This window comes from Gadus macrocephalus, chromosome 10 (assembly GCF_031168955.1).
Source record: "Gadus macrocephalus chromosome 10, ASM3116895v1".
Taxonomy (NCBI): domain Eukaryota; kingdom Metazoa; phylum Chordata; class Actinopteri; order Gadiformes; family Gadidae; genus Gadus; species Gadus macrocephalus.
The window spans coordinates 17,900,045-17,927,667 of record NC_082391.1 but is presented as its reverse complement, the minus strand read 5'-3'; the positions used below and the strand labels follow the sequence as shown (position 1 = coordinate 17,927,667).

At 46.8% G+C, this 27,623-nt stretch overlaps 1 protein-coding gene across 2 annotated transcripts in view; it reads left to right on the top strand.

The window, feature by feature from the left end:
• The window catches only part of atp11c (ATPase phospholipid transporting 11C), a 47,249-nt gene extending 23,581 nt beyond the window's left edge, over positions 1–23,668 (top strand). The window contains exons 4-31 of one of the 2 annotated variants that reach the window (XM_060063023.1): positions 4,493–4,573; positions 5,763–5,870; positions 6,348–6,476; positions 6,959–7,047; positions 7,946–7,996; positions 8,464–8,528; positions 8,692–8,773; positions 8,865–9,015; positions 9,584–9,781; positions 10,343–10,513; positions 11,421–11,599; positions 12,429–12,500; positions 12,609–12,682; positions 12,829–12,932; positions 13,467–13,648; positions 14,169–14,435; positions 15,805–15,979; positions 16,287–16,389; positions 16,787–16,932; positions 17,325–17,384; positions 17,859–17,986; positions 18,425–18,560; positions 18,657–18,722; positions 19,146–19,249; positions 19,497–19,653; positions 22,239–22,338; positions 23,255–23,286; positions 23,561–23,668. In XM_060063023.1, coding sequence (XP_059919006.1) covers positions 4,493–4,573; positions 5,763–5,870; positions 6,348–6,476; positions 6,959–7,047; positions 7,946–7,996; positions 8,464–8,528; positions 8,692–8,773; positions 8,865–9,015; positions 9,584–9,781; positions 10,343–10,513; positions 11,421–11,599; positions 12,429–12,500; positions 12,609–12,682; positions 12,829–12,932; positions 13,467–13,648; positions 14,169–14,435; positions 15,805–15,979; positions 16,287–16,389; positions 16,787–16,932; positions 17,325–17,384; positions 17,859–17,986; positions 18,425–18,560; positions 18,657–18,722; positions 19,146–19,249; positions 19,497–19,653; positions 22,239–22,334 — 3,174 coding nt within the window. In that variant the 3' untranslated portion in view covers positions 22,335–22,338; positions 23,255–23,286; positions 23,561–23,668. Of the gene's footprint in view, positions 1–4,492; positions 4,574–5,762; positions 5,871–6,347; positions 6,477–6,958; positions 7,048–7,945; positions 7,997–8,463; positions 8,529–8,691; positions 8,774–8,864; positions 9,016–9,583; positions 9,782–10,342; positions 10,514–11,420; positions 11,600–12,428; positions 12,501–12,608; positions 12,683–12,828; positions 12,933–13,466; positions 13,649–14,168; positions 14,436–15,804; positions 15,980–16,286; positions 16,390–16,786; positions 16,933–17,324; positions 17,385–17,858; positions 18,366–18,424; positions 18,561–18,656; positions 18,723–19,145; positions 19,250–19,496; positions 19,654–22,238; positions 22,339–23,254; positions 23,287–23,560 lie in introns of those variants that run through there. The other variant, XM_060063022.1, reaches the window with a different exon arrangement.
• The last annotated feature ends 3,955 nt before the right edge of the window (positions 23,669–27,623 follow it).

Here is a 27,623-nt window from a genome sequence, read left to right as displayed (position 1 = left end):
AGTCCCACACAGTCCCACACAGTCCCACACAGTCCCACACAGTCCCACACAGTCCCACACACTGCTGCAGCGAAGCTATTATTTCTGCTCCTGCCCTGACAGGATTGGTTGGCTGCTACCACTACTACTACAGATACACTGCAGGCTTTCCTCGCTCCTCCTCCTTGCTGCTGCTCCTCCTCCTCTTCTACTCCGGTTCTGCATTCCTCCTAATGGTTCGCTGTGCACTGGTCCAGCACTGCCTTCTAATTGATTTATCCCCCAGTTAATTGTAATCACAGCAAAAGGCAAAAGCTCGGATAGGCTACTAGATTGCACCGTTTCCTTCTCCGTGTGCGTGTGCGTGTCTGCGTGTGTGTGTACTCCTATAGGCCTGAGTTTTTGTAATTGTGTGCGTTTGTGCGCAGGCATTGTTTCTGTAGAAGCGATTGTGTCTGAGTGTGTTTCTGTAGATGTGAGCGTGGGTCTCTGTGATTGAGTTTCTTCAAGACGTGTGTGTGTGTGCTTGCGTGTGCTTCTATAGACGTGTGTGTGTGTGTAATTGAGTGGTGTGGTGTGTGTCTATGGATATGCTGTGTGTGCTGATTTGTGCCGTTTGAGTACAGCGGGAGCGTAGCGACTTTCTCATTCTCAGTCAGAGCACAGGTGAGGGAAAACACCAGGCAGTATCTGAACGTCCCCTGCTCCTGGTGGTGTTGATGTCTATCTGACAGTTAGCAGCACTCGTGGACAGAAAGACAACTAGGTGTGTGTGTGTGTGTGTGCGTGTGTGTTCGTCAGTGTGTTAGTGTGTGGCAATGTCGGGACATTATTAAAGACATGCTGCAACATGCATATCCCCCTTTACCTGTGCACGCATGCACATACACAAAAACACAAGGGCACACGCAAGGGCAGTGTAAAGCCTTCTCGCAGGGTTATCAAAAGATGTGATGCAATACAAGTTATGTTTAGCATCTACACAACTCGCTGATGTAGGCAATAGGCTATGCTTTATGCCACGTCCACACTAATACGTTATATTTTTTAAATGCATAACTTATGCTATTTTTACCCCCAAAGTCCACCCGAGTCAGGCATTTTGGAACCCCTAACCTCTTTAGGGGTCTTCGAAGTTCAGAAAATGTATCTTTCCCAGATACATTTTGTTTTCATACAATCAGTCCGCAAACGCATCTCGAAATACCATAAGATCATTAGTACGTTCTTCTTCTGTGCTTGCCAGCCAAAGACCCTGCCCTATTACAATACCCTTATCCGGAAGAAAACAAACAACATCACCAACTACGACCAAGTAGTCTTCGGTCCAAGCAAATAAATATCAGGTCTTATTTTGCCATTGCACTTCTTTATCTGTACTTTTTTCTGCCATTTAGTCAGTAACCACAGCCTAGACCATCTCTTTCCTGTTTACATCAGGAGGCACATTCCGAGGGTACCTGAATGATCACGTGATGTGTGAAATATGGTGTAATGTTCGTGTGGATTTAGCCTTCATTTGCCGGAAGGTATCATAACTAATGGTGGTACAGTTGGCTCTCAATTTATCACACACACACTCACACTCTGTTGGTACGTGTTTTTTCATGTTTGGGGGTACATTGTTCCCACAATTCTTTCGTCATTAATGTTGCACAAATAAGGGTTTGGCATTTTTCAAACCGGTTAGATAATAAGCCAAACACTGAATCGAAGTGGGATTACGATCTTTACCACATAGCACACTCACGGCCAAGACACAGCTCTTGAAAGGAAGGATATAAAGAGTTGCATCTATACGCCGGTAGAAAGTCTGCAGCAGCACAAACAATGACCAAGGCCATTGAGCAACGCACATTGTTCCTCTTTCTGAATATCCAAGTTTTAAGAGTCGGATCTCATGCTGGTATTTCAAAATGTCCTCTATAGATAAATTATTCACTAACAAATGAGGATGGAATAAAGTGGTAGCTTACGTGCAGGGTAATAAAAAGATGCGACACAATACAAGTTATGTTTAGCATCAACACAGCTCGCTGATGTAGGCAATAGGCTACGCTTTATGCCACGTCCGCACTTGTATGATTTATTTTTAAAATGCATAACTTATGCACTTATTTTTTTGCCGTATTTACCCTAAACGTCCACACTAGTCAGGCATTTTGAACCCCTTAAACATTTTTGAGGGTTTTAGGGGTTCTAAAATGGAAGCGTAACTTTTGAATAGGTTGCCGTTTTGTTGGGAAAACTCTTGGAGTGGTGACGCTGACACCCTCGTTCTCTCCCTGATTCGGTCTTATCAGTCAAGACGTGTTCCCTGATTCACCACATCCCCATCAGAGTTTTTCCTAGCCTTTTGAGAGTGACTACGCATGACTGAAAGCTTGATCGTTCCACGTACATTAAAGTCAAGGAGTCAGTTATACCTAATTTGACTAATCTTTGATGATGATTTGTGTTTGCCTACCCAATTATTAAAGAAGATATTCATTTGTGATGGGTCCTTATGGGTAATTGTTTAAAAACCAAAGATCCTTGAAGATATTTCATGAGACTGTCAGCAGCTCTGTGAGAGTAGGAGGGTTCTATGAAGTATGAACTGTGCTACTAGCGGAACCTGGGACTTTGAGTTTCGTCTAATGCCCACTGATAATAGTCTGCCTATGTAAAAAATCTATAATCAAATGTTACAGCCGATTAAACGTTCGTACAACCCAAGGTTTTCCTTCCTTAAACTAAACAGGGCGTTAAATTAGATTTAATCAGCCAGACAGATTATTAGGGCTGGGCAAAAATATAGATTCATCAATGCACTGCAATTTATTTGTTCTCGATTCAATTTCGATTCAGAATTTTTTTTGAAATCGATTATTTCCAAAAGAAGAAAAAAAGCATACTCTGTCATTGTAATCTAGAAGCGAGTATGCCTAAATGTACATGCCCTTTTACATTTTTCCATGTTATGATTATTACTTTTATGCTGCAAGTTTAGCTTAGGAACAATACTATACAATGTTGTATTCCCTTTTGGCTAGTTAAAGCACAATGAAATGCTTAATTCATTATGAAATGGTTAATTCTAAATAATATTTAGGTATTTTTGTCATCTGCACGTATTATTGAATCGATATCGAAGCAATTGGATCAATATCAAATCGAATCGATATCGAATCGAATGAAGACCTAAAGAATCAAATTGAATTTAATTGTGAGGTACCTGGCAATACCCAGCCCTATTATTACATTGAGTGAATTTCTGACATCTTGTATTTTTTATATTTGTACTCATTGCATAGGCTACTCTAGCTATGCCGTGTACCTTCAATATTTAAAACGAAGTACACTAATGTTTTAATGAACAATAGGAGTGAAAGCGCTATCATTTATTACAGATTGAAAGAATCACATTGATGCACAAGACAAGCAGAATCCCATTTAATAGTTTCATTGCTGGAGCAGTTTCAAAAGAATAATAATCATGTAGTCAACGTGTTTCTTTTTATTTTGCAATGAAACTATAAAGTCAAAATAACCTAATAAGTAGCCTGATCTAAATGACTGCTGAGGGCTTTGCTCATTAACGTTGCACAGAATAGAGGCACACTACCGAGAATCCTTGTATTGTTAATTATGTGTTTATAGCTTCGGTTTCCACATTGCCTAGTATGTTGGGTATATTTTGATGTTTGGATGTTGTGTTTATTTTTTTTTAACATCATTTAAAATTAAAGTAGGTTGTAGTTTAGGCTTCGGGATATTTCACTTGTGTGCAAAAAGGAAAACATTGCCACTTGTTTTCTCACCACAAGTCATCTCCGCAGTACCACACGGACTGGTCCATTGAATGTATACGATCTGTCGGGTCCTGTGTGGAAATGACATTGCATCAACCGCAGAGTAGACATCAATATGCATCAGGATGCGCATACCCAGTCCACGTGAACGGTCACCTGATGTGTGTTCCCAGGCCTTGACATGTGTTGTATTATTAGTGTGGTTCTAGCACTCATTTGCCTGAACGTATCGGTAACACAGGAAATCGTACAACGTTCACAGAGAGACAGACCGATAGACAGACAGACTGTTGGTGCATGTTTGAGTCTTCTCACGTTTCACCTTTTTCAGACCCTTTTCCCTTCCCGGATCACATCTTCAGATGATCCGATACTCAGCCAATCCACCATTGGCAGATCCGTCTTGATAAAGTTCTAGCAAAACAACGTAGAAGGAAGAGAATCTCACTCACACACTCGACACGCTCACGCACAGACTACACCCAGTAGTTAAGGGACAGGCCTGCTTGTGGTAGACATAACTATGATATGCCCGCTCTGAAATTCCTCCCAGTCACGTTGCGGTCACATGCCCTAGTTATTCGCTGCATGCATAGAACTGCACCAAAGAGAAAGCGGCTCTCGTCTGCATTGGCCACGATTGTATTCAATTGCTCATGGATGTTCATAATAAAACATGCAATGTTGTTGTTTTTCTTTTTTCTTCCACCTCTCGATAGGTGATAGTGGACACGCCCACCAGCCCAGTCACCAGTGGCCTGCCTTTATTCTTTGTCATCACCGTCACAGCCATCAAGCAGGTAAGCCCTGCAGGGGTCTTCTCGTGTAAACGGGAATCCAAAAGAAGCGTCGACAGACTTCGGATCAAAGACACCGCTGAACTCTTGCCTCTTGTCCTCACGTGCTCCCTTGCTCTTTTAGCATTTCCCAATGCTTCAACCTCAACCCCCCCCCCCCCCCAGGCTTCCCAACCTCCCTCCATGGCTGCCTTGCCCCGAGGTTATCAGGGTAGTCAGCGAACTCATGGTCTCTCGGGCCGGGCCTTGACGCTTTCCGTCTGTGAATTCCGTTGTTGTGTCTCTTCCCCCTTGTTATCCTGCAGCGCGACCCCGGCTTTTGATGCATTATTTTAGCACCACCTATTTGTTTTCTTATTTTGCCCCCTGCAGGGGCCTTTTAAAAGACACAATAGACGTGCAGTGCGCCTACCGTTCAACAATGCACAGGCTTCAACGCACGCGGGACACTTCCCCTCGCTGGGCTTTAATGTGAGACAGCGGGGGGGTGCCTTTACTCGGGTCTATTGTAGCTACGCCAAGATCAGCTTAAACTCTGATTGAATTAAGCCCCGCGGACTCGGTCTTCCGCGCCCCTCTTATCGGCTGTTTTTAACCCCGCCCCCTTATGTTTTCTCCCCGTGTCGCGTCGCAACTGGTGCGGCGGTTTCATCTCGTCACCCCAAGAGGTGGCACCCTGTGTCACCAGTGTAACCCGGGGTTACACAGCCCCTCTCATCCTCCCCCCCCCCCCCCCCCCCCCACCGGCATATGAATGCAGCCTTTTGTCGTCCTAGTTGGGTCATAATTGTCCTCCCACCCTCCTCCACAGCTGCTAAACACCGTACCATGGCCCGCTGCCAGAACTAATCGGCTAAGATTCACGGACAATCTACTGATTGTTTTCCACACAATTACTAGCGCCGTGTCCGCACGTAAGAATGTGTGGGCTGAAGCCCTGCTATTGTACTGTATGTGTGTCAACTGTCAACATTCGTTTTTATTAGATTACCATGCACATTTTTTGTCCCCTGCACCAATATTGCAGACGTAGTCCGACCAATGTATTTATGTTTTATGGGCTTTGAAAGAGTGGGGGAACGACATCACCAGGTTTGATTGGCACCCTGTCCTACGGAGGTGCATTGACTACTACACTGTAATATACATCATTCAATTAAGCCTACGGCGGTTGCAATGTCTTCACCCTCAGGGTTATGAGGACTGGTTGCGGCACAAGGCGGATAACGAGGTGAACAAGTACCCAGTGACGGTACTGGAAAATGGCCGCAGAATGGGCACGGAGAGCGAGAAGATCAAGGTACGCCTCGGCATCTTGACATATGGATTTGGAATAAGTGGTCCCAATAAACAAATATATATATATATATATTATATCCTGTTAGAGATGTGTTGTGTGATGTTCAAGCGATTCGAAAGTACACAGCTTTCACACTCGAACTGTGAGTGTGAAAGTTCTCTGGGTTCTCTTTTGACATTTGCTATTTGTCTAAACAATGGGATGTTTGCAAATCTCCTCTTTGTCCTTTTGAATGATCTTTGCATGTTGATGAGAGTGATACCAGTGTGGAGACATAGCCGAAACATCTTCAAGGCCCTCGCCTGTCAACCCACTTGTGTTGACTCATTCTGGTCAACTCGACCTAGGCATAATCACAAACAGACCCCGATAAAGTGTTATTGCAAAGTGCCATTTTGCGTACGATTGCGTACGAACGCTGCTGAGCGACTAATATACACAAGCGTACCTGTGACTTACTGGCTGACGTTGGTGCAGGTGGGAGACGTGGTGGAGGTGAATGAGGACGAGACCTTTCCCTGTGACCTGATTCTGCTGCAGTCTACCAGGGACGACGACACCTGCTTCGTCACCACAGCTAGCCTGGATGGAGAGTCCAACCACAAGGTAGCGCTTTAAAGGACTGGGTTCATAAACAAACCAACAGCAAACATCCACCACCACCGAGGAAGAATCTGGGGGGATTTTTGTTTACTGGGGATCTTGTGGGTGTGTGCTCTCGACAGTAAACAAAACCAACTTGTTTGAGTAACACGTCCAACTCTCCCTTTTTGCGCGTAGAACTCTGGGCTGCACTCCAGTGTGTGTGTGTGTGTGTGTGTGTGTGTGTGTGTGTGTGTGTGTGTGTGTGTGTGTGTGTGTGTGTGTGTGTGTGTGTGTGTGTGTGTGTGTGTGTGTGTCTTCACACTAATGTGTGACTCACAGTTTTGGGTTTTTTACTGTTCTCCAAGAACGATAAACTGGCGATGCAGAAGACCACATGACCTCAGGCTCTCTCTGTCTCTGTCTCTCTCTCTCTCTCTGTGTCTCTCTCTGTCTCTCTGTCTCTCTCTCTCTCTCTGTCTCTCCGTGTCTCTCCATGTCTCCAGACACATTACACAGTGCCAGACACGGAGAAGGATCTGGACTCTCTCAGTGCCACCATCGAGTGTGAGCAGCCCCAGCCTGACCTCTACAAGTAGGCACTCGTCGCTCCCACCTCAGGGGATACACACTGACGGCGTTGTGCGATGCCTATGCTCCTTAGGGCCGCAGCGCTCTTATCCACCAGCCAATTTACAATTTGCTAATGGATAACAGTGTCAACACCATGATTTTAAAATATAACAAAAAATAAACAGGTTTTTTTTGTAAATTATGAGGACACTGAAAATTGTTCCAGGTTTATGTTTGGGATAATGCATGCCTGGGAGGTTTAATGGCCCGCTAAGAGGACGCTCAATAGGTCAGGGTGACCTGTCCACCTCCTTAAGCGATTCTTCATTTAAAGGTGACCTAGGTTCTCGGTGAGCGAAGGCTTGCAGCTCCCCCTATGGGTGGGACAGGGGAACCACAGCGCCATTTAGCAAGACATCTCGCTGGGGTTTTAGGCGTGATAAGGAAGTCCCGGTGCCAGATGCTGACTATTCAGAGTCAATAAAAACAACAGGCCCACTGGCAGCAGACCGCTGGCCAACCACCAGTAATTAGGGTAGCTTCCTTGCCCCGTGTCTCCCCTCCAGTGAATTCTCTGTGATGGGCAGACGGAGGCCCTGAGAGGCCCTTCATTTAGATGCTACGTTGCGATGATGAGCTCTCGCTGGTTTAAAACAGCGATGAAGATGCCAACACTCAGTCCCAGCCACGTGCAAGAGGACTTAATTGGCAGGGAAATATCAGCTAATGTATCAGCTGGTTGAAGGGTGTTTCTGGGGTCTGTCTGCATATGGACATTTTTGCAATGTTCCTATTAATTCCCATCTGCTTCTTAATGTCACGTGAGTAAAATTCACTGTGTGTGATTGACCGCTAATAGTTAAATTATTATAATAAATAATTGTTCTAAATAAAAAGTGTACACTTTGTTTCTGTTCCAGGTTCGTTGGCCGTATGCACATATACAAAACTGATCGGGAGCCTGAAATAAGGTGAGCCGTTTCTCCTATGATGACCTGTGACTGGTTTAAGAAAAGAAGATCTGGGGGGAATTCAGTTGGCTCAAGGAACTTCTTTTAATTATTGGCTTTCCCATCAAATAATTTTTTTATGGGTCCATAACTCTGAATAAAAACATTCCTTTTAATACTGGCACAGTATTATCGACCCCATCCCAAGTTTCTTTAGAAGGCATTCATCATTACCTGCTTCTTGAGGGCCAAAACAAAAATGTCCTCGTGTCCTCCACAATAACGTCAAGACTGAAAAAAAAAATAAAGCACCCCCACAAGACTGCATTCAACTCTTGGGCAACTGGGCGTCTCTATATGCCAAGTGGTGTCCCATGCCAATAGGCCTGCCAGTAATCCGGTTGAAGCAAAGGCGGCATTGGGGTGGGTCCATATCTTGTAGCGTATGGATTTGCTGACATTATTTGTTTGATGGTGTGATTGTCCAGGTCTCTGGGTCCAGAAAACCTTCTCTTGAAAGGGGCCACTCTGAAGAACACTCAGAGGATCTGTGGTGAGTCATGGCGTTCGCCTAAGTGACTTTAAGTAATGAGTAATGCTTTCGGGGGTTTGTTGTTTCTTTCTTTCTTTTATTTTTTGCATGAACCGATATTTCAAAAAGTGAAGTCCTTGAATCCCCAACTCCCCCGTAATATCTTTCTCCCTACCCATTCTAGGAGTGGCTGTTTACACTGGCATGGAGACAAAAATGGCCCTCAACTACCAAGGCAAATCACAAAAGCGCTCTGCGGTAGAAAAGTACGTTCAGACAGGAGTCCGTGCCAAAGACATGATAAAGGAAAGGCTTATATCCATTCAGGCGTTGACTTGTGTTATGGCTTTCACCTAGGTCCATCAATGCCTTTCTGCTGGTGTACCTGTGCATCCTGGTGAGCAAGGCCCTGGTATGCACCACGCTCAAGTACGTGTGGCAGAGTAAGCCGGGCCAGGACGAGCCCTGGTACAACCAGAAGACCCAGAGAGAGAAGGAGACAAACCTGGTGAGTCACCGTCGTGGCCCTCTCCTCTCCCCCTCTTCTCTCCCCCTCCTAGTGGTGGCGTAACAGGAAAGAGATGTTCGGAGAAGGTCAGAGGGGAATCCAGGCTCACTGAGGAATCTGGTTGAAAGCATTCTAACTGGGTGCAGGGTGATTCTTTCTTCGTAGTAACGCTGTAAATAACAGGAAATCATTTTTACAATGGCTTTTTGAAAACACTCCCCGACTATAAACGGAAGAATAACTAAGAAAGAGTAAACAGATAAAATCGAATGGAGAAATGAGTAAACGCCTTTGCAAGAGGACAATTACGAACATATGCGCTTTTGGACAAAAAATGTCCAAATATTATCCCTTTCTCTACAGCGGTATATAGATTGAAGCAGCACCTTAACACACATGTACAAAGTTAATACAAGTTATATTGTGACATACAGATTAAAGGGCGACTTTAATTAAAGAAAAGTTCTCAAAAAATACAATACTAGAGTTATTTAACGGTATGAAAATTAAAGTGGAACTCTTGGTTGAATGTAAAAGTGACCTCACTCCTTTTTGTTTTGACCCTCAGTACCTGAAGATGTTCACGGACTTCCTGTCCTTCATGGTGCTCTTCAACTTCATCATCCCCGTCTCCATGTACGTCACCGTGGAGATGCAGAAGTTCCTGGGCTCGTTCTTCATCACCTGGGACCGGGACTTCTACGACCCGGAGATCCAGGAGGGGGCGCTGGTCAACACCTCAGACCTCAACGAGGAGCTGGGCCAGGTTAGGAGAGAGGGCGCCAGTCAACCGTTTCATACCGTTTGTCGTGTGGTGTAAACAACGTTGTGTCGTCTGATTGATGGCAGATGATTTATTATCCAGGAGGCTGATATATTTTTCTTTTTCATTCTGGTAATACCCGTAATACTTGTCGGTGGACAGTAGTGACTTGAAAGTTGTGGGTTAGACAATGTCACTCGCTTGTAAATCGAGATAGCTGTTAGATGTGTTGTTCCTGTTTGAGGACTGTGGTCTAAAATCTCTAAAGTCCCGGCCCCTTCTTAATTTAACAAATTGGGTTGGTGCCTTTCCGTGAGGGTTTTTCCCTGCATCAAAACAGCGTAATCATCGATTGGCAAGTTGGCAACACTCGGTTTTCAAGGCCGCTACCTTTTAAGCAAAGATTATACTTTTGATGAAACGTCCACAATTCAATCTCTTGTTGTTGAGCCTTCTTCATTCCGCGACTGTTTTTTCTGTGTGCTATTAGTCTGCTGTTATTATTTCCTCTTTTATTGCTGGGGATCAGGCCGTGAACATGCAGTTGTCCCTTCTCGCCTGCAGGTGGAGTACGTGTTCACGGACAAGACCGGCACGCTCACCCAGAACAACATGGAGTTCATCGAGTGCTGCATCGACGGCTTCCAGTACAAATACAGAGACGCGGTGTCGGAGCTGGACGGGTTCAGCGCTACCGACGGACCCGTGAGCAAGCTGCAAGAGAAGGCTGGCAAGGTATGAGGTGGTGTCCCTCCAGATGGTGTGGAAATATTTGCACACTCACAGTCACACTATCACACACTCACACTGACACTCACCCTAACACACACACACACACACCCAGATCGGCGTCGCTTTGCCTTGCAACACGATCCCTTTTAATTCAAGGTGATCCTTCTTCTTTAACCAATTTGTTTTGTGTAATTCTGTTACGTAATTGCCTTTCGTTGAAATGTTATTGAATATGCAAACGTGTCTTTTTGCAAGTGTGCTATTATTTTGTACACTTACACCTAGCGCTGTGCGTAGGCTGGCAAGGTGTGGTGTTGTTGGGTCCCTCCATCTGGTGTGAAACTATTTATGTACACACACACACACACACACATGTACACATGCATAAAGACACACACGTACTACATACAAATAAACACACATGGGTGTTATACAGACCCACTGCTGGGGAAGGCTTCCCTTGCTGTATTCTCTGCTCTCCGAATACATGCACTGACTGTGTGTGTGTACTGTATATCTATATGTCTGTATATATGGTTTGTGCCACTTTATTCTCTCTCTCGTTCTCTCTCGCTCTCTCTCTGTCGGGAAGGCCATTAATACTCTGCTGGTATTACTGATAAGGTTTTACAAGCTGTTAAACATTAATGGATTGCTCTGATAAGACCTTGCTTGAGATAAACGCCCCAACGCGTTTATCTCCACACTAGCTACCGTGCATGGCCATGATCACCTTTTGTTTGAACCTTCCTTCTCACACTTTCCCTTTTCTTCATGGGTCAAGTCCATTCAAATGTATATAAGTGTATTTCCCTTACTTACAAATGATGATGATGTAGGATTCCAAAGGGCCGTTTAATGCCAGGGCGTGTATCTCCAGCTAACTGTTGTCCTCCTGTGGACCCACCAGGAGCGCGAGGAGCTGTTCCTGCGCGCGCTGTGTCTGTGCCACACGGTGCAGGTGAAGGAGCCCACGGGCCGCGGCCAGGACCACACGGACAGCATGGCGGGCTGTCCCCCGCCCCACGAGCAGACGGGCTTCATCGCCTCCTCCCCCGACGAGGTGGCGCTGGTCAAGGGGGCCATGAGGTGAGGGCGGGGAGACGGTGCGCCGTGGAGGGGGGGGGGGGGGGCTGATGCATTAAAACGGTGAACCAGTGAACAGTCAAATTGAATTTATATACGTTGGTTTTTATGGGTTTTTTGGCCTTCATGGAGAGGATAGAGGCGGGAGGGAAAAGAGAGGGACGAGAAAAGCCTGGGGCTTCAGGTCGGGATTGAATCTGGTTACCCTGCTATCTTAGCTGTTTAGCCAGGGCGAAAAGTCAGCAAATGTAATTTTTTTCATAAAATATTAAGTCACGGTTTTAACTCGACACGCAAAATCACAAAGCACATAACACACACACACACTTTGGTGGGTTTACCCAATGGTGCTACAGATTTGTGTGAAGGTCAGGTGCGTGTTTATTCGTGCTCGCTCTGATCTTCACATTTAAAGATGAATACTAAAACCTGTTTGTGCTGATGAGCTTGTTGAAATCACTCAGCACCCACAAAAAACACTCCCCCACTTTGATCGCTCATTTTTCGCAGTTTATATTCTCAGTCACACAAAAAAGTAAATGTGTGACACATGCTTGCCCATTACCTCCTCCTGGTCAGGTTTCTGTGTGATCTTTATCAAAATGCATACTGAAAATAGGACTATAATACGTCAGAAGAATACCTCAAATCCAGGTACCATAAAACATGCAGAAACCTGTGTAATAATTCCTTCTTGGATTAAGGCCGAACTGTGCAGTGGAACAGCCAGTGGAGGATACTTTGTCTCTGCCAAGTGTATCAAGTTGCAATGTAAATGGTGTTTCCTGTTTGGTGGAGTCACTTATTCCTGGTGCTTTGTCTCCACCTACAGGTATGGCTTCACATTTCTTGGAATGGAGAGCAAAAAGATGAAAATCATGAACAGAAGCAACGCCATTGAAACGTGAGTCAGTCTCTATCAGAATCAACCCACAATGTGTATGTTATTGTTAACATGCATTGTTTATTTTTTTTTTAAATGTTGGACTTATTGAATATCTTTTGCCCGTAGGTATGACCTGCTTCACGTGTTGAATTTTGATCCAGTGCGACGGAGAATGAGTGTGATAGTCAGATCCAAATCAGGTCAGTCTGAGTTGAAGTAGTGTTGACTATTAATTGACTGTATTGAGCTGTACCACTGTATTTGGTGAAGACAACACAGTTTTAACCCTGGCGGGGAATTTGTGTGTGTGTGGTTGTGGGTGTGTGTGTGTGTGTGTGTCCCTCAGGTGATGCGCTGCTGTTCTGTAAAGGGGCGGACTCGTCCATCTTCCCCCGCGTCAGGCAGGAGGAGGTGGAGAAGATCCGCGTGCATGTGGAGCGCAACGCTACGGTGGGTGACCAACACACTCCAAGTTCTGGGTGACGTTATGTGTTCATGCATTGTGTCTATTGTTGTGCGCTGAAGGGAAGGGCTTAACCGCGTTGGGAAGGGGCGGGGCCTTTTATAAGGGGGTGGAGCCCTGGTAGGGTTTAGCCTCTATCTTCAGCCACTTTTTCTGTCGGCTCCCCTAGTGAGCGAGCGGTGTTGCTGTAAATAAACCTTAGTTTGGTTTTGGTATGTTTTATTATACGTAGATTCAGCATTTCTCGTCTGGAAATAAATAAATATCATTGTTTCTCATTGTTTATTAATCGATCACGAAATGATTTGTCATTACGGTGGGGACATAGGTGTGTTTTTGAATTGAACTGCCGCAACGTTTTTCCCGGGTGACCTCGGACGCATAGCTATTAATCATTCAACGTGTATGCGTTTTGATTCACGAGCGCCTGGGCGTTGAACCTGTGCAGCCGGCCCACTCCGGAGGTGCCGTGTGTTAACCCAGTGTGTCCCTGCTCCCCCGCCCTGCCCCGGGGGCTACAGGAGGGCTACCGGACCCTGTGTGTGGCCTACAAGAAGCTGAGCCCGGAGGAGTACGCCCGGGCCGACGCAGACCTGCAGGCGGCCCGGCTGGCCCTGCAGGACCGCGAGGAGAAGCTCATCGCCGTGTACAACCAGGTGGAGGCGGGGATGACGCTGATAGGGGCCACGGCCGTGGAGGACAGGTGGGTGGTGGTGCTGGTGGTGCTGGTGGTGGTGGAGGAGGAGGAGGAGGAGGAGGAGAGTGCGGGGATGGGAGCAACCCCGCCATGAGTTTGATGTTATGATGGTGTTGACTCACCACAGAAAGCGCTCTCTCCTTGCTCTCGCCCTCTCTCTCTCTCTCTCTCTCTCGACTCAAAGGGTTTTATTGACCTCACCTTTATTTTACGTTCCCAACGCATGGGAAAGGTAAAACAAGGTTTTAAACAGTTGTACTTCAATTTTGAACAGTTCTACTTCAAGTTTGAATAGCGAGTGGTTTACTTTCTCTCTTGTTCCCGCTCAATCCCTCACTCTAACTCCCTCTCTTACTCTTACTACCTCTCTCTCACTCTAACTCACTCCCACCCTTTCTCACTCATGCTCTCCCCGTCACCTCACCCACTCTCTCTCCGTCTCTATCACCCCCGTCCACTCATTGTTTCCTCTCTCCCTCTCTCTTTGTCTCCCCTCTCCTCCCCCCCCCCCCCCCCCCCCCCCCAGGCTCCAGGAGGAGGCGGCAGAGACCATGGAGGCGCTGCAGGGCGCGGGCATCAAGGTGTGGGTGCTGACGGGCGACAAGATGGAGACGGCCAAGTCCACGTGCTACGCCTGCCGCCTGTTCCAGCGGGGCACGGAGCTGCTGGAGCTCACGGTGCGCACGCTGGAGGACGGCGTGCGCAAGAGGGAGGAGCGGCTGCACGACCTGCTGCTGGAGTACCACAAGAAGGCCGTGCAGGACGTCCCGCCCACCAAGCCCGGCGGCAACAGGTACGACCCTCGCTGATCGGTCCATAGCGTCTGTAGAAAATTCTGAGTTATTAATTAGTTAAACCCACTGACTTTACGCCCCTTACTGTGTTGAATGTGTTTTGTTTTTTTTTGCTCTGTGACGCCCATATGTGCAGTGTCCTTTAGTCGGAGAAAAGGCGCTTTTAAATTAAATGATTATTATGTTATTAACGACAAGTTGCATCGTTCTCCCGAATCAGTATTGAGCACAAACAAAAACCGGTTCCCTCAAAATACCGGAACTCATCGGGCCCATCTATTGAGGGAAAGGCATTCAACGTAGAACCAGATGGAGCAGGTCAGATGTATTTATTATCAGGAAGTTGCCTCTGATTGACATTTAAAAGGGAAAAAATGAAACGTGACTTCTATTCGGGTCAATACGGTATTAAAGGAGAACCAAAACCCCATGGGTCGAACCCTTGTCGTGAGACAGCCGCCCTCCGCTGTGAAACTGAACCGAAGGGGCTTTTACACTCGAGCCACAATGGAAAAACATCCTGAAAGCATTTCCTCATGGCGCAGTCTAGGGCTTGGTTCTCCTTTCTAATAGAAGGTCACAATGCAGGGATGATGGATATAATGCCCGAGGAGGAAGGATAGGCTAGTGTAGGGCGTTTGATCCCATCTGAAAGGTAGTTGGTCTAATCCCTTATGTATTCAGTACCTGCAGCCTTGAGCGAAAAGCCCAACCCCTACCGAGCCCTGATTGACCCGCGTCTGATATCACTGCAGTACCCTTTAGATAAAAGGTTCTGCTAAATAATAGAATATAGCAGCCTAACTCTTATTCTTAATTGAGGGTATGGACTTCAAATGTTTTGTTTATTGAACGGAGGAGAGAAGCTCAAGTGGATGTAAATCAGCAACAGACTTGCAACCGCATTGCACTAAGGAGGTCTAAAATAGCTATTTACTCCTCCTGCTGGCTCTTTGGGGGTGGTTACAGTCAGACACACGGTACATGCTGTCCTTATTGTATAATTTCAACATTTATTTAATTGCACATTTAACCATTTTAAAGGGTATTTTGCACTGTCATACCTACATTTTGATTAACTTGTTGGTTAACTTGTAAATACATTTAATATAATTTAAATTGCATTCTATTACTTTTTATTATGATCACTCTTGTGTTGTGTTGTATGTGCATGTTTATTTGCGCTGCTGTAAAACCTTAATTTACCCTCGGGGTTGAATGAAGTACACATCTATTCTTGGTTTGTTTTTCTCACAATGAACACAAATGCATTTGATGTTTCTGTTTGAAGCGTTTGTGTATTTTAGGATCAAGTCCATTGTCCTCTACTGTGTGTGTGTGTGTGTGTGTGTGTGTGTGTCTTTGAAGGGGTTGGTCTAAGCCGAGCCAGGACTTCGGCTTCATCATAGACGGCGCCTCGCTCTCCATGGTGTTCAACTCCTCAGAGTCCAGCTCTAGCCACTACAAGAACCTCTTCCTGCAGATCTGTCAGAACTGCACCACGGTGCTCTGCTGTCGAATGGCTCCTCTGCAGAAGGCCCAGGTCAGTTGTCACTGTCGATGGCAGCATAGGACGGCAGGTTGGAATCTAACCTGCGCGTGTTGCTAACATATTTAGCACACTAGCGAGCCAAGCCCAAAGATAGCCATACTTTGGTTTTCTCCCGTTCTGCGGTGAAGATGATGGAAAAGTCTCTCCCTCTCTTCCTCAATTCAATTCAAAGGATTTTGCACATAAATGTACATTATCAAAGCGTGTAAAAAATTCATAATACTTCAAAAAGAAAATAGGATATTTGCAATTGAAAACTAAATCCAATGTCACTTTGTGCAACCTGTTGTGTGTGCAGATCGTGAAGATGGTGAAGTGCTCTAAAGGAAGCCCCATCACGCTGTCCATCGGGGACGGGGCCAACGACGTCAGCATGATCCTAGAAGCTCACGTTGGCATCGGTGAGACACGTTTCAGGGATAGGGGTTTACACCTTTCGGTCCCTCACCATTCAATTCAAAATGTCTTCCCATTTCAAAGTCAACCCTCGTTTCAGTTCATTGGGTTGCTAATTTCTGGGTCTACTCCAGTCCGTGGGTCTAGCATTATGTTGTTGTTTTTTTGTTTTAAATTCAACTGATGGAAATAATGTTACAAGCAAAGGCAACCCTAAGAAAGAAAATACAAAGTACACATTTATTTTTGGAAGGTATGACTCAGCTCAGAAGCCTAATGATAATAATCGTGATTATTACGTGTATCGAATACGTCCCCCGCCCCTATTCAACTCCTGTCAGCCTCTGCTCTGCTCATACCGAGGGTCTTTCCCTTCATGGGTTGTGTGCCCCCCTGCTCCAGGCATCAAGGGTAAGGAGGGCCGCCAGGCGGTGAGGAACAGCGACTACGCCATCCCCAAACTGAAGCACCTGAAGAAGCTGCTGCTGGGCCACGGCCACCTCTACTACGTCCGCATCGCACACCTGGTGCAGTACTTCTTCTACAAGGTAGGCTGACGCAGGGAGGGCTCTCACTGTCCTTTGTCTATTATTCATTAATGACTTGGCACCTGGTCGTTGGCGTTTATGTGGGATCTTAGTAAATGTATAAGGGTGTTTTATTGTAGGTGATTGTATATTGGTTTGTTTCGTTTGCTTTTTATGTGAGCCCTGGTAAAGACACTTTTTTATCACACTCTTGAGATATAATACCGTATGCTAACGTTTACAATCACTTTTTTGTGCTTCGGTAATGTAGCCACAATTATATTTTAGCTCTGTGAGCACACAGCCAATATGGATTGAATTAGATAATTATGTTTCATGGAATACGACCATAATATTCCTTGTATTTCTCCAGGCCATTTATCCAAGATAATCTTTGCCTTCTCTCCTTGCAGAACCTTTGCTTTATCTTACCTCAGTTCTTGTACCAGTTTTTCTGTGGCTATTCGCAACAAGTAAGTATGTCCTGAAACTGCGTCCAACCGAACAATGTTAACCAGTGTGTGTCTATATGGTCCTCTGAACATGAGCGCCCCGTGACCCTAACCGGTGACCCCTTCCTGAGGCCTACTCTCCCCCTAAGTGACCCCACCTCTGTTCCCCAGAGGCTGCAATACGACATTTTGTGTGGGTGTGTGCACAACTGTGTATATATTTATACATGCAAAATTTAGTCTTGCTTCCAAAGCCGTGTGTGTGTGTGTGTGTGTGTGTGTGTGTACATCTGTGTATATATTTATACATGTGTGTGTGTGTGCGTTATACCCTATATACAATATGACACATATTGTATAAAGAGAAAATCTGGTTGTTCTGCGTGAAATGTTTGCGACATTAACCCATGGTTGCCCTACTCCTCGACCCTCACCACCTCCTCCTTCTCCTGCTGCTCCTCCTCCTGCTCCTGCCGCTGCGCCCGTCCTCCCCAGCCCCTATACGATGCCGCCTATCTCACGATGTACAACATCTGCTTCACCTCCATGCCCATCCTGGCCTACAGCCTCTTGGAGCAGCACATCTGTGTGGAGGTCCTGCTGGACAACGCCACGCTCTACAGGCGAGTTCTGGCATTGCAACCTCAATGGCCCGGCAATTGCTATCCTCCCTTGTATTCATTTGAAGATGACTACAATTCTCAGCACACTAAGATGCATGTTTAGTGATGAGCAATAGGAGTGATCTATAAAAAGCACCAAAACTTTGCTTTGAATGTGTCGAATTTGTTTCAAATTCATGTTTTCCACACAATAATCAATACTTTAACCAGCTTAGCATCTAACTCAGTCATATCTGAAAGGCAGAAGCTCAAGTGGTAGCGAAGGTTGTATAGCATCACAAATCATACTCAAGGGAATCAATGTAGACAATCTCTGCACAGAGATCTCTAAAACAACAAGGTTTAAGGAAAAATGGTCGCTTGGAATGGCGGCCCGTACCTGAGGTGTAACAACAGCGGGATGGAACCGTAACACGCGTCACGGTCTCTGTTCTTTAGGAGCATCGCGAAGAACGCCATGTTGCGCTGGGTCCCCTTCTTCTACTGGACCCTGCTGGGGGTCTTCCATGGCCTGCTCTTCTTCTTCGGTGTTCGCTTCCTGTTCGGTAACCCTGCGTTACAGGCCAACGGCCAGGTACGTCCCCTCAATGGTCGCTATAGTAACTGGAACAGACAGTGTTCTACCACGTATTGCTATCCTATGCAAACACATTGTCTCGCTGAACTCTAGGTGTTTGGAAACTGGTCCTACGGAACGATAGTCTTCACTGTGCTCGTCTTCACCGTCACGTTCAAGGTGAATAAGAGATTAACATGTTTTCCTCCCAAAACCCTGTGTCTTAGTTTTAGTTTTAGAACGGGACTAGCTTATCAAATCATCCCTCGAATGTTAATGTAAATTTGTAAAGAAAATGCTTATTTGGACATTGGAGTCATCTTAGCAGTAACTTTTTGTGGTGCAAAGTATTACGAGAATCGAGCTACGCCTGAGAAAGTGTACATGGATATTTTGGCAGTTTGCTGTCCCACAATGCATCAGTGTTGCGTTTCTCTTCATCACCTGTCATAGGAAATGGGGTGAAGCGGTGCTCAGCTGTCAGCCACAATCTCGGTCCTTAAAAATGTTTCACGGAGAGGGTTGAACTAGAGGGAGGGAGGTGTTTCGGATGGTTGAACCTGTGTAATTAATCAGAGCTGCTTCCCCCCCCCCCTTCCATAGCTGGCTCTGGACACGAGGCACTGGACCTGGATCAATCACTTTGTCATCTGGGGCTCCCTGTGCTTCTATGTTATCTTCAGCTTCTTCTGGGGAGGGATCATCTGGTAAGAGCCATTTATTTAACCCCCCCCATCACCACACCCACTTCTCCATCCAGCTTGAAGTCACCCATGGACACCTGGGTAGAAATATTACTATAACAATACAAAAACTCACACAAGATGGAGAGTGGTTCATAGCAAAGCAGTTACATTTAACAAAAGCTATGAGAAACGTTCTTAATCCCTAAACGTCTTACTTTAGGTTTAACGTGTGTGTGTGTGTGTGTGTGTGTGTGTCTCCGTTCTGCAGGCCCTTCCTGAAGCAGCAGAGGCTGTACTATGTGTTCGCCCACATGCTGAGCTCGGCGTCGGCCTGGCTGGTCATCGTTCTGCTCATCCTGCTCAGCCTGCTGCCAGACATTCTGCTGGTGGTGCTGCGTAAGCCCCTAGGGCCTCACGCACGGCAGGTAGGGGCCACGCACACACACACACACACACGCTACACACGAACACGCTACACACGCACACACACGCTACACACACACACGCTACACACGCACACGGTACACACGCACGCGCGAGCGCTACACACACGCTACACACACACACGCTACACACACACACACACACGCTACACACACGCTACACACACACACACGCTACACACACACGCGCTACACACACACACGCTACACACACGCTACACACACGCTACACACACGCTACACACACACGAACACGCTTCACACACGCTACACACACACGCTACACACACACGCTACACACACGCTACACACACACACACGCTACACACACGCTACACACACACACACGCTACACACACGCTACACACACACACACGCTACACACACACGCGCTACACACACACACGCTACACACACGCTACACACACGCTACACACACACGAACACGCTTCACACACACGCACACACACACGAACACGCTTCACACACACACACGAACACGCTTCACACACACACACACACACACACACACACACACACACACACACACACACACACACACACACACACACACACACGAACACGCTTCACACACATGACCACGCAACACACACAACACATGACCACACAACACATGACCACGCAACACACACATGGCCACGCAACACACACATGGCCACGCAACACGAACACACCTAGGTCTGAAATGAGCCATTAGGGCAGCCTCACAAGGCTTTGAGTCCCATTGATTCAGAATGGTCGGTCTGACCTCTAATTGTGCTTACTTTGATCAGTTACTTTATTTTAATGGACTGCTGAAACGAACGGTCATTGCCATCTTCTTGATAGAGTCCATAGGCCTACGTACTTTGGCTTCTGATCTGAACTGTTGCACAGTACGGGAAAGAAACAGTATAACGGTTGTGTCCAATACTATATCTTGGTCCTGGTATTGTATTGTATATTGTAAGCATTACTCCTCTTCCTCCTCCAAAGGGAGTATATTACTTTACTTAATTACCATGTCCCATTTTGTATCCATGGTGATCTATGAAAGAAATTGACCTGACGTTTTGCTGATAGGCGAGAGTTTTCACGTACAGCGACAAAGACAAGTCCTGTTGTGATTCTTACGTCCTACTGGTGCAAATCTTAAAACGCTCTAATTCCAGTCTCCCACTAAACTGAGATGCTATCTAGCTGTAACTCTGGTTTCAACTGGAACACTTTAATCCTACTTCTATGATCTTTTAGTTTTGCTCTGCTTACTTTTGGCCTTGGTGCTCATCTCCTTACACTTTTCCCTCATTCCTTCATTCCCTCCTCGCTATCTTCCCTAATTCCTTCCTACCTTCCTTCCCTTCGTCCTTCCTTTCTTGTCCCCCCCTCTGTCTTTGTTTCTCCCACTTCTTCATTTGTTCCCTACTGTTTGGTCTTTCTTCCTTCCTTCTCCTTTCTACCTTCCATTTACCCTTCATCCTTCCTTTCTTCCTCCCTCCTTCCTTTCTCCCTCCCTCCTTCCTTTCTCCCTTCCTTCCTTCTTTGTTCCACACCTTCCTACCTTACGTCGTCCTCCCTTCAATTTTTCACTTCCTTCCTTCCCTCTTTCCTTACCTCCTTCCTCAGGTCAAGCACCGCCTTCCTTCCTCGGGGACGTCCACTATCTTCATGCTGTCGCAGACGGCCAGCACTCACAGCTTCTCCTGGAGTGACTGAGGTCTCTCCCTCTCCCTCCCTCCGTTTCTTGCTTCACTGCCCTCCTCCGAACACTGGCCACGACTACCACAGTTGCTCGTGTCCTGTTTGTTTTGCTACTCCTCTTGCTTGTTTCCTCCCTGACTGCTTCTGCCCGCCCTATGGGAATGTGCACTATCATCTCCATCCCCTAAACTCCACGTCGAGATAACAAGGCGTCCATTCAAGGTGTTGATATCCTTGGCTCCATGCCCATATTACAACTGAGGCGAAATCAAGGGCTCTGTTTTATATTGTTGTGTGTTAAATGCTACGTATTTGCGGTAAGTTTATGGTCCCCCCCTCTCTAATCAGCCAATGTGGGCCAGCCTATCAGCGGTGTGTGGGTGTGGGTGTGGGGGGGGGGGGGGGGTATGCTCATGACCCCATTGCCCGCCCTCCAATGGCACCAGCGTCGATGTGTGCTCCATGCAGTCTGCTCTGAAGGCGCGCTGCCGCTGCATGTGCACCCCACAGGTGAATGTTGCACCCGCAGGACCACTCGGGGGCACCTGCATGAGTCTCCAGTCCAAAGACCCCCGCCCAATCCTGTGTGTGTGTGTGTGTGTGTGTGTGTCACGCCTTATGCGGCTGCTTATGATGATGAAGGTATTTGCTATCAAGACACAAAGGGTCATGTTTACGTCGTCCAGTCCCACCATCGCACCGCCGCTGGCACAGAGAGAATGTGTGTGCGCGCGTGTGTGTGTGTGTGTGTGTGTGTGTGTGTGTGTGTGTGTGTGTGTGTGTGTGTGTGTGCGAGCTTGAAGACATAAGCCGTGTGGTGGCCGGCAGCAGTGATGTCATCGGTGTCTCTTGCCTCACCCTTCCAGAGACAGGCGGGTGAGTCAGGCGCGGGGGGGGCCAAGTCTTCGGCCCAGCCGCTGCTCATGAGAACCTTTTCAGACGAGTCCAATACAGTGGTGTGAACAGGTACCGGCCCCGCCTCCAGGCCACACTAAGCTTATCAAAGACCCCCCTCCCTCCCTCCCTCCCCTTCGCCTCCCCTTCGCCTCCCCTTTTGCCCCTCTCTCCTCTCGTCGTCCTTCCCGGCCGTTGGCTCCGGTGGCCTGGGTAGTTCCTCTAGAAGTCCTGCAGGGTACGGGGCCTCCTCTGGCAGACAGGCGGGCCCCTGTGTGTCGTCGTCCCCCCCCTCCCCCCTCTGTGATGTCTGAACAAACCCACTGGGGTCCGGCTGAACAGATGCATTTCATTTGAATGTGGTTCGTTATTGGCACACTACAACCCTTTTTCAAACTCCACATCAATGTTAAATAACTATAGACTTAACTTCTGAACAGAACGATGGGTGCTCCTTCAGTCGAACTTCCCAATGTACCTCCCACTCAGTGTCGTTTACATATGGTTTGGTGAAGGGTATTTAGTTTATTGTTCCCCCTGACAATCTCATTCAAACATCTATAGTGCTGGAGACTCGTGTCCAATCAGGTTAAATGTGTCAATTTTTTTTATTGTTTTTGCCCTGCTTGCTTCCTGGTGTGAGAGCGGATTCGATTGGTCCACCTGTTGTGTTGGCCGAGTTCACTCTAAACATGGTGGCCGTGCTTCAGGTGTCGTTGCTGTCTGTCGTGTGCATGTTGTACTGCTTGTGTATTGAACCACCTTTTGTTTCTCCGGTAAATGTGCATTTGTGATGTTCCAGCTTAACCCACTGCATGCCTGTGAGGCTATGTTGAATGCTGCCCCGTGACTGAGACCGCTGCTTTGCTTCAACCCATCGCTTGCGTCAAATGTTGTGGGTTTCAGGAGGGGAGGCACACAAAAGGGAAATGGTTATTTCAACCATAGTATTTAAAACGCTTGTCCTGCTTTTCTGTCCACCCTGTAGCTTTCAGAGAACTGCCATCCACAGACATTCAGGTAACAACGTCTGGCCCTTTTCAAGGTTGTGGGGATAGATAAACCGAATTACACCTGGATAGATATCTCGGAGGTCTGTGTGAACATCAGGGATCGATCCTTGATTGGTGATGGGGTCTGTGGGGTGATGCATGTTCTGTGATTTCCTAAAAAAAGCCACAAATCAGCGTGGTTTTGCAATCAGGGGTGATCTGATCTGGGTGTCTTATCGATACGTTACAAATCCTGTAGGTTTAACCCTCTCTCTGCCTGTTTGTTTCGCCCCCCTCCCTAGATTGCAGCTGTTACACCACTATCCTACAAACATCTCAAGGAAGGAGAGTAGCGGGGGCCATGAAGTAGTAGAACAACAAGAACAGCACCAACAACAGGAACCTTTCAGGACCTCATTCCAGTCAGGACCCTAGTCCGTCCGCCATCTTGCCTGCTGTAAAAGAGTCACGTTAATGGTTAAAAAGAGAGACTGAAGACAAGAGTCAAGTAAAAGAGAAGCCAGGGAGGGAGGGGGGAGTTCAGATATGTCTAACGGGGGGGTGGGGTTGGACATGCTGGTGCTGCGTCCCTCCCTGCCCTTCCTCCCTCCCGTCTCCCCCCTCAGCATGTCCTGCAGAGCCGCTAATAGCCCCCTGCCCCCCCCCCCCCCCCCCCCCCAACCGTCCCCTCCCCTTGTTTCCTTTGGTTCTGGGCGAAATGGACGGACGACTGACTCGGATGACGGGCATTCACTTTCTTTTTTTAATTTTATTTTCATTTCTTAAATTTTCTACGACTTTGTGCGCCTTCTCAGAAGATCTGCGTCCCGAGCAACGGTTCCCTCTGCAGCAACAGAACCTCACTAGAACCGCTCGCGTTCTGAACCGTGTTGCTCCAGCCACCATCAGCAAGGATATCCCTCCTTTTGGTTCGCACCACGTTCCATGACATCAGAGTGCCACTTTCCCAAGTTGTTTTGCTTTTTTTCCTTCCACTTTTAACGGTTAATGCACTATCCCACTCTATTTACATGTATATTTTTGTTCCATTCCAAAGGCTCCAGCATTGGTTGTTTTCTGCAGGTGAAACATTGTTCCCGTTCTGTAAGACAGACGGTTCAGGATAGAGGCAGGGAAAACGATAAACCAGACCTGTCTTCTAAACAGAGATTTAAACCGTGTCACAGGGTTCTGCAATGGATCTGCCATGGTTCCTGACTTCGCTAACGGTTTGGTGCTTTGAGCTTGACCTAAATCTTCCAATCTCAGCGAAAAATTAATTGAAGAGGTCCCAGTTTTAGACTAGATGATTTCGTATATCTGCTGCACTGTAAATACCTTAGAGATTTATGATAGTTTAAGCTCAAAGCCAAAAATAAACACGTGTGACGCGAAAGGCATGTGTATAATGCCCTCTATTCTAGCTATCAGGAGTGATGTTGTACGATGGTTGTGTGTTACAGAGGTGCGTATATAGAGTATATTTGAGTGTAATGAGCTGCATATGCTGTGTTGTAAGCAGTGGCAGACAAGATAACTTGAACCTCGTAGAAATAGTATGGTCGCCAAAATCGGCACTATGAGGGCCCGTGGAGTTTCCCGCCAAAACTAGCTGCCGAGGGTCATGTGACTTGCCTGAATACACTGAATCAAACCAGATCGATAGATGCCAACATGTGCGCGTACACAATGTCCAAACACACACACACAAACACACACACAAACACACGCAGACACTCCCACACACACACTCCCACACTCGATACATGAATAAACGCACTCATGCACTAAAAAGCCTAATTGAGGTGTATATTCATACGGTCCATTAGCTGTGTAGTTTTGCCACTGTTTGTCTCGGGAAGGGTTAGCAGGAGCTTGGAGATGGGTCGCCAAGCTTTCTCATCCGCTCTGCACCAGGTCATTGTACTGAAATGAATGCCACTGGGAGGCATTTACCTCCGCCACACTTACACACCCACACACTCACTATGCCACCAGTCAGCTTCAGCCATATCTATGTACAGGTCAGAGCGAGCCAGGGGGATTGAGTGGAAACCGTCCCTACCTTCTCCGCCCCTTCCCTGCGTCCAAACCAGCCACCTTTTTAGCGCTTCTTGCATTCCATGCCATGATTTGAATCACTTTAAGATATACTGTTATGTCGATTATATTATATGCTTTGTTCTATTTGGTTTTCTTTTTCAAACAAATCTATCTATTTGTCATATTTATTTAAGCTTGATTTTACTCACAAATTCGTATATATTTTTTATTACGTGAATCTTTTTCGGTTTGTCGCATATTTTTACTGTGGAGAAGAATTGACGTTGTGCCAGTTGAGTGTGTCGACCCCAGACGGCTATGGGGCGAGTCCCATTCGATGTCCTTCTCTCTCTCTCTCTGTGTGGGTATGTTTTATTCATTAGTCCAGAGCCCCCCCTATACACGGTTCTCCCAACCGCCCAAAACGTGTGTCGCCGATTATTACTATTCATTTTTCAAATCCCAGTTTTGTCAGTGAACACTGACATGGAAGAGCACTGCTCTCTCGTGGGCCGTTGACAACGTGCCCTGCTCTCGTTTGACCTTTGACCCACCTGTGTGTTGGTTCTGAGACACGGCAACGAGGTGGCGATGGCATGAAGCCGACGCCGGTGTCGGTGCCACTGGTTCCCCGTGGTTGCACCACCGTGACTTTATATCATGAGTTTTGTACACAGGAGGCCCCGTACCAGCCAGGCCGGTACGATCCAGTTCGAGAACGAGAACAGGCCTCTGATGCTTTTTAACGCGTTTTCATTTGTGTTCTTAAATGGGGTTAAAAAAAGAAAGGTTGTTCAGAACCTTGTTTCTATTGAATGTTTTTTAGTGTTTCTCCGGGGAGCTCACTAACGGCTAACAGGAGAGCTAATGTACGTGGCGTTATGTCCAGAGAGGTTACATTACCCTCTACTCTGGCGTACCATACCCCCAGAGATTACCGTCACTGGGGCCGGGGGCTCAACTGAGAGGGAGAGGGAGAGGGGGGGGGGGGGGTGCTGCCTGCTTGGATGACAAACAAACCTTTAAACCAGATACCAGAGATGATATTTTCAATGCTTCAAAGAAACAAAATCCTGGATTCTAATGTATTTGCTTGACTAAATGAAAAAATAAAAAAAAACAAGAAATACTTTTAATGCAAACTTTTTTCAGCCCCCTTTTTTTATAATAAAAATCGCTAACCTAAAAAAAAAAAAAAAAAACTACAACAAAGAAAGCACGCAAGGCTCGGTCAGTTTGAGAGAATGTGGGTGGATGTGCCAAAGAGGCAGGGAGGGGGGGGGGGTGTACTGGTCAAGTTTCTACCCTTCCACCCCTCACATCGGGGAAACGCCTTCCCTCCTCTGGCCTGTTGGGTCCTCAGCCTCCACTCTCAACCTTCAAGATGAATGTACCTCTTTATGACAAGTATGTTCAATACCAGATTTTCTGTAATAAAGCAGAATGTTTTGAAAGTAATATGATTCTATGTATTTTTTCATTGTGTGTGTGTCTGTGCCTGTGACTGTGTGTGTGTGTGTGTGTGTGTGTGTGTGTGTGTGTGTGTGTGTGTGTGTATGCATGGCCGGGTGTGTGTGTTTGTGTGGCCGGGTACACGTGTGGGTACTTTTGTGTGTCGTGCATACTGCCCTTGTCCCCCCAACCAGATGTTTTGCAGTAATGAGATGGCAGAAGGGCTCAGAAGGATCAGCAGCTCTATGTTCAGTTCACTGCTGCCTTACTGGCTGGCGTCTTAAGAGCACCCACCACACCCACTAAGACCCTCCATAGTAAGTCTGCCTGGCGACGTTGTCAGAATATACATGTTGTGTATTTCAGTCTACTGTAGTCCCTTTGTCAATGACTTCTGATCCATTCAAAAGTGGTCGTGGGCCGACCTGTGGGCGAGTGCAGATATGCAGCTATCAGAAATCCTCGCTCTACCAATAATTACACAATGGCCCCCTTTCATTTTACGATCTGTTTCAATGGGGTTGTTTGTGTGGCTACGGCCCGTGGATTAAGTTGTTGGTTGAGAGTGATCAAGAGAACAATAGCCGGTTAGTTCTAGATACTGAACACATGCGTTCAGATATTCCTCGGCACATTTCTGTTTATAAATGTATTGTATATCTCTGTTTTGGGAAGTTTCCAGAAAGTTGGCAAAGGGAGGAGTGTTTGGTGGAAACGTATAGCCCTGTACTGGTTTGTTTTGGGTCACCCAGTGGTCGGGGAACCGGAGCAGAGTTTGTAGTGTGAGCTAAAGGTTCCGAGTAGGGGAGGGGTTTGGCGACGGTTCAGATCCAGAGATACTGGTGAGCCCAGCACAGTGCAGAGCTGACG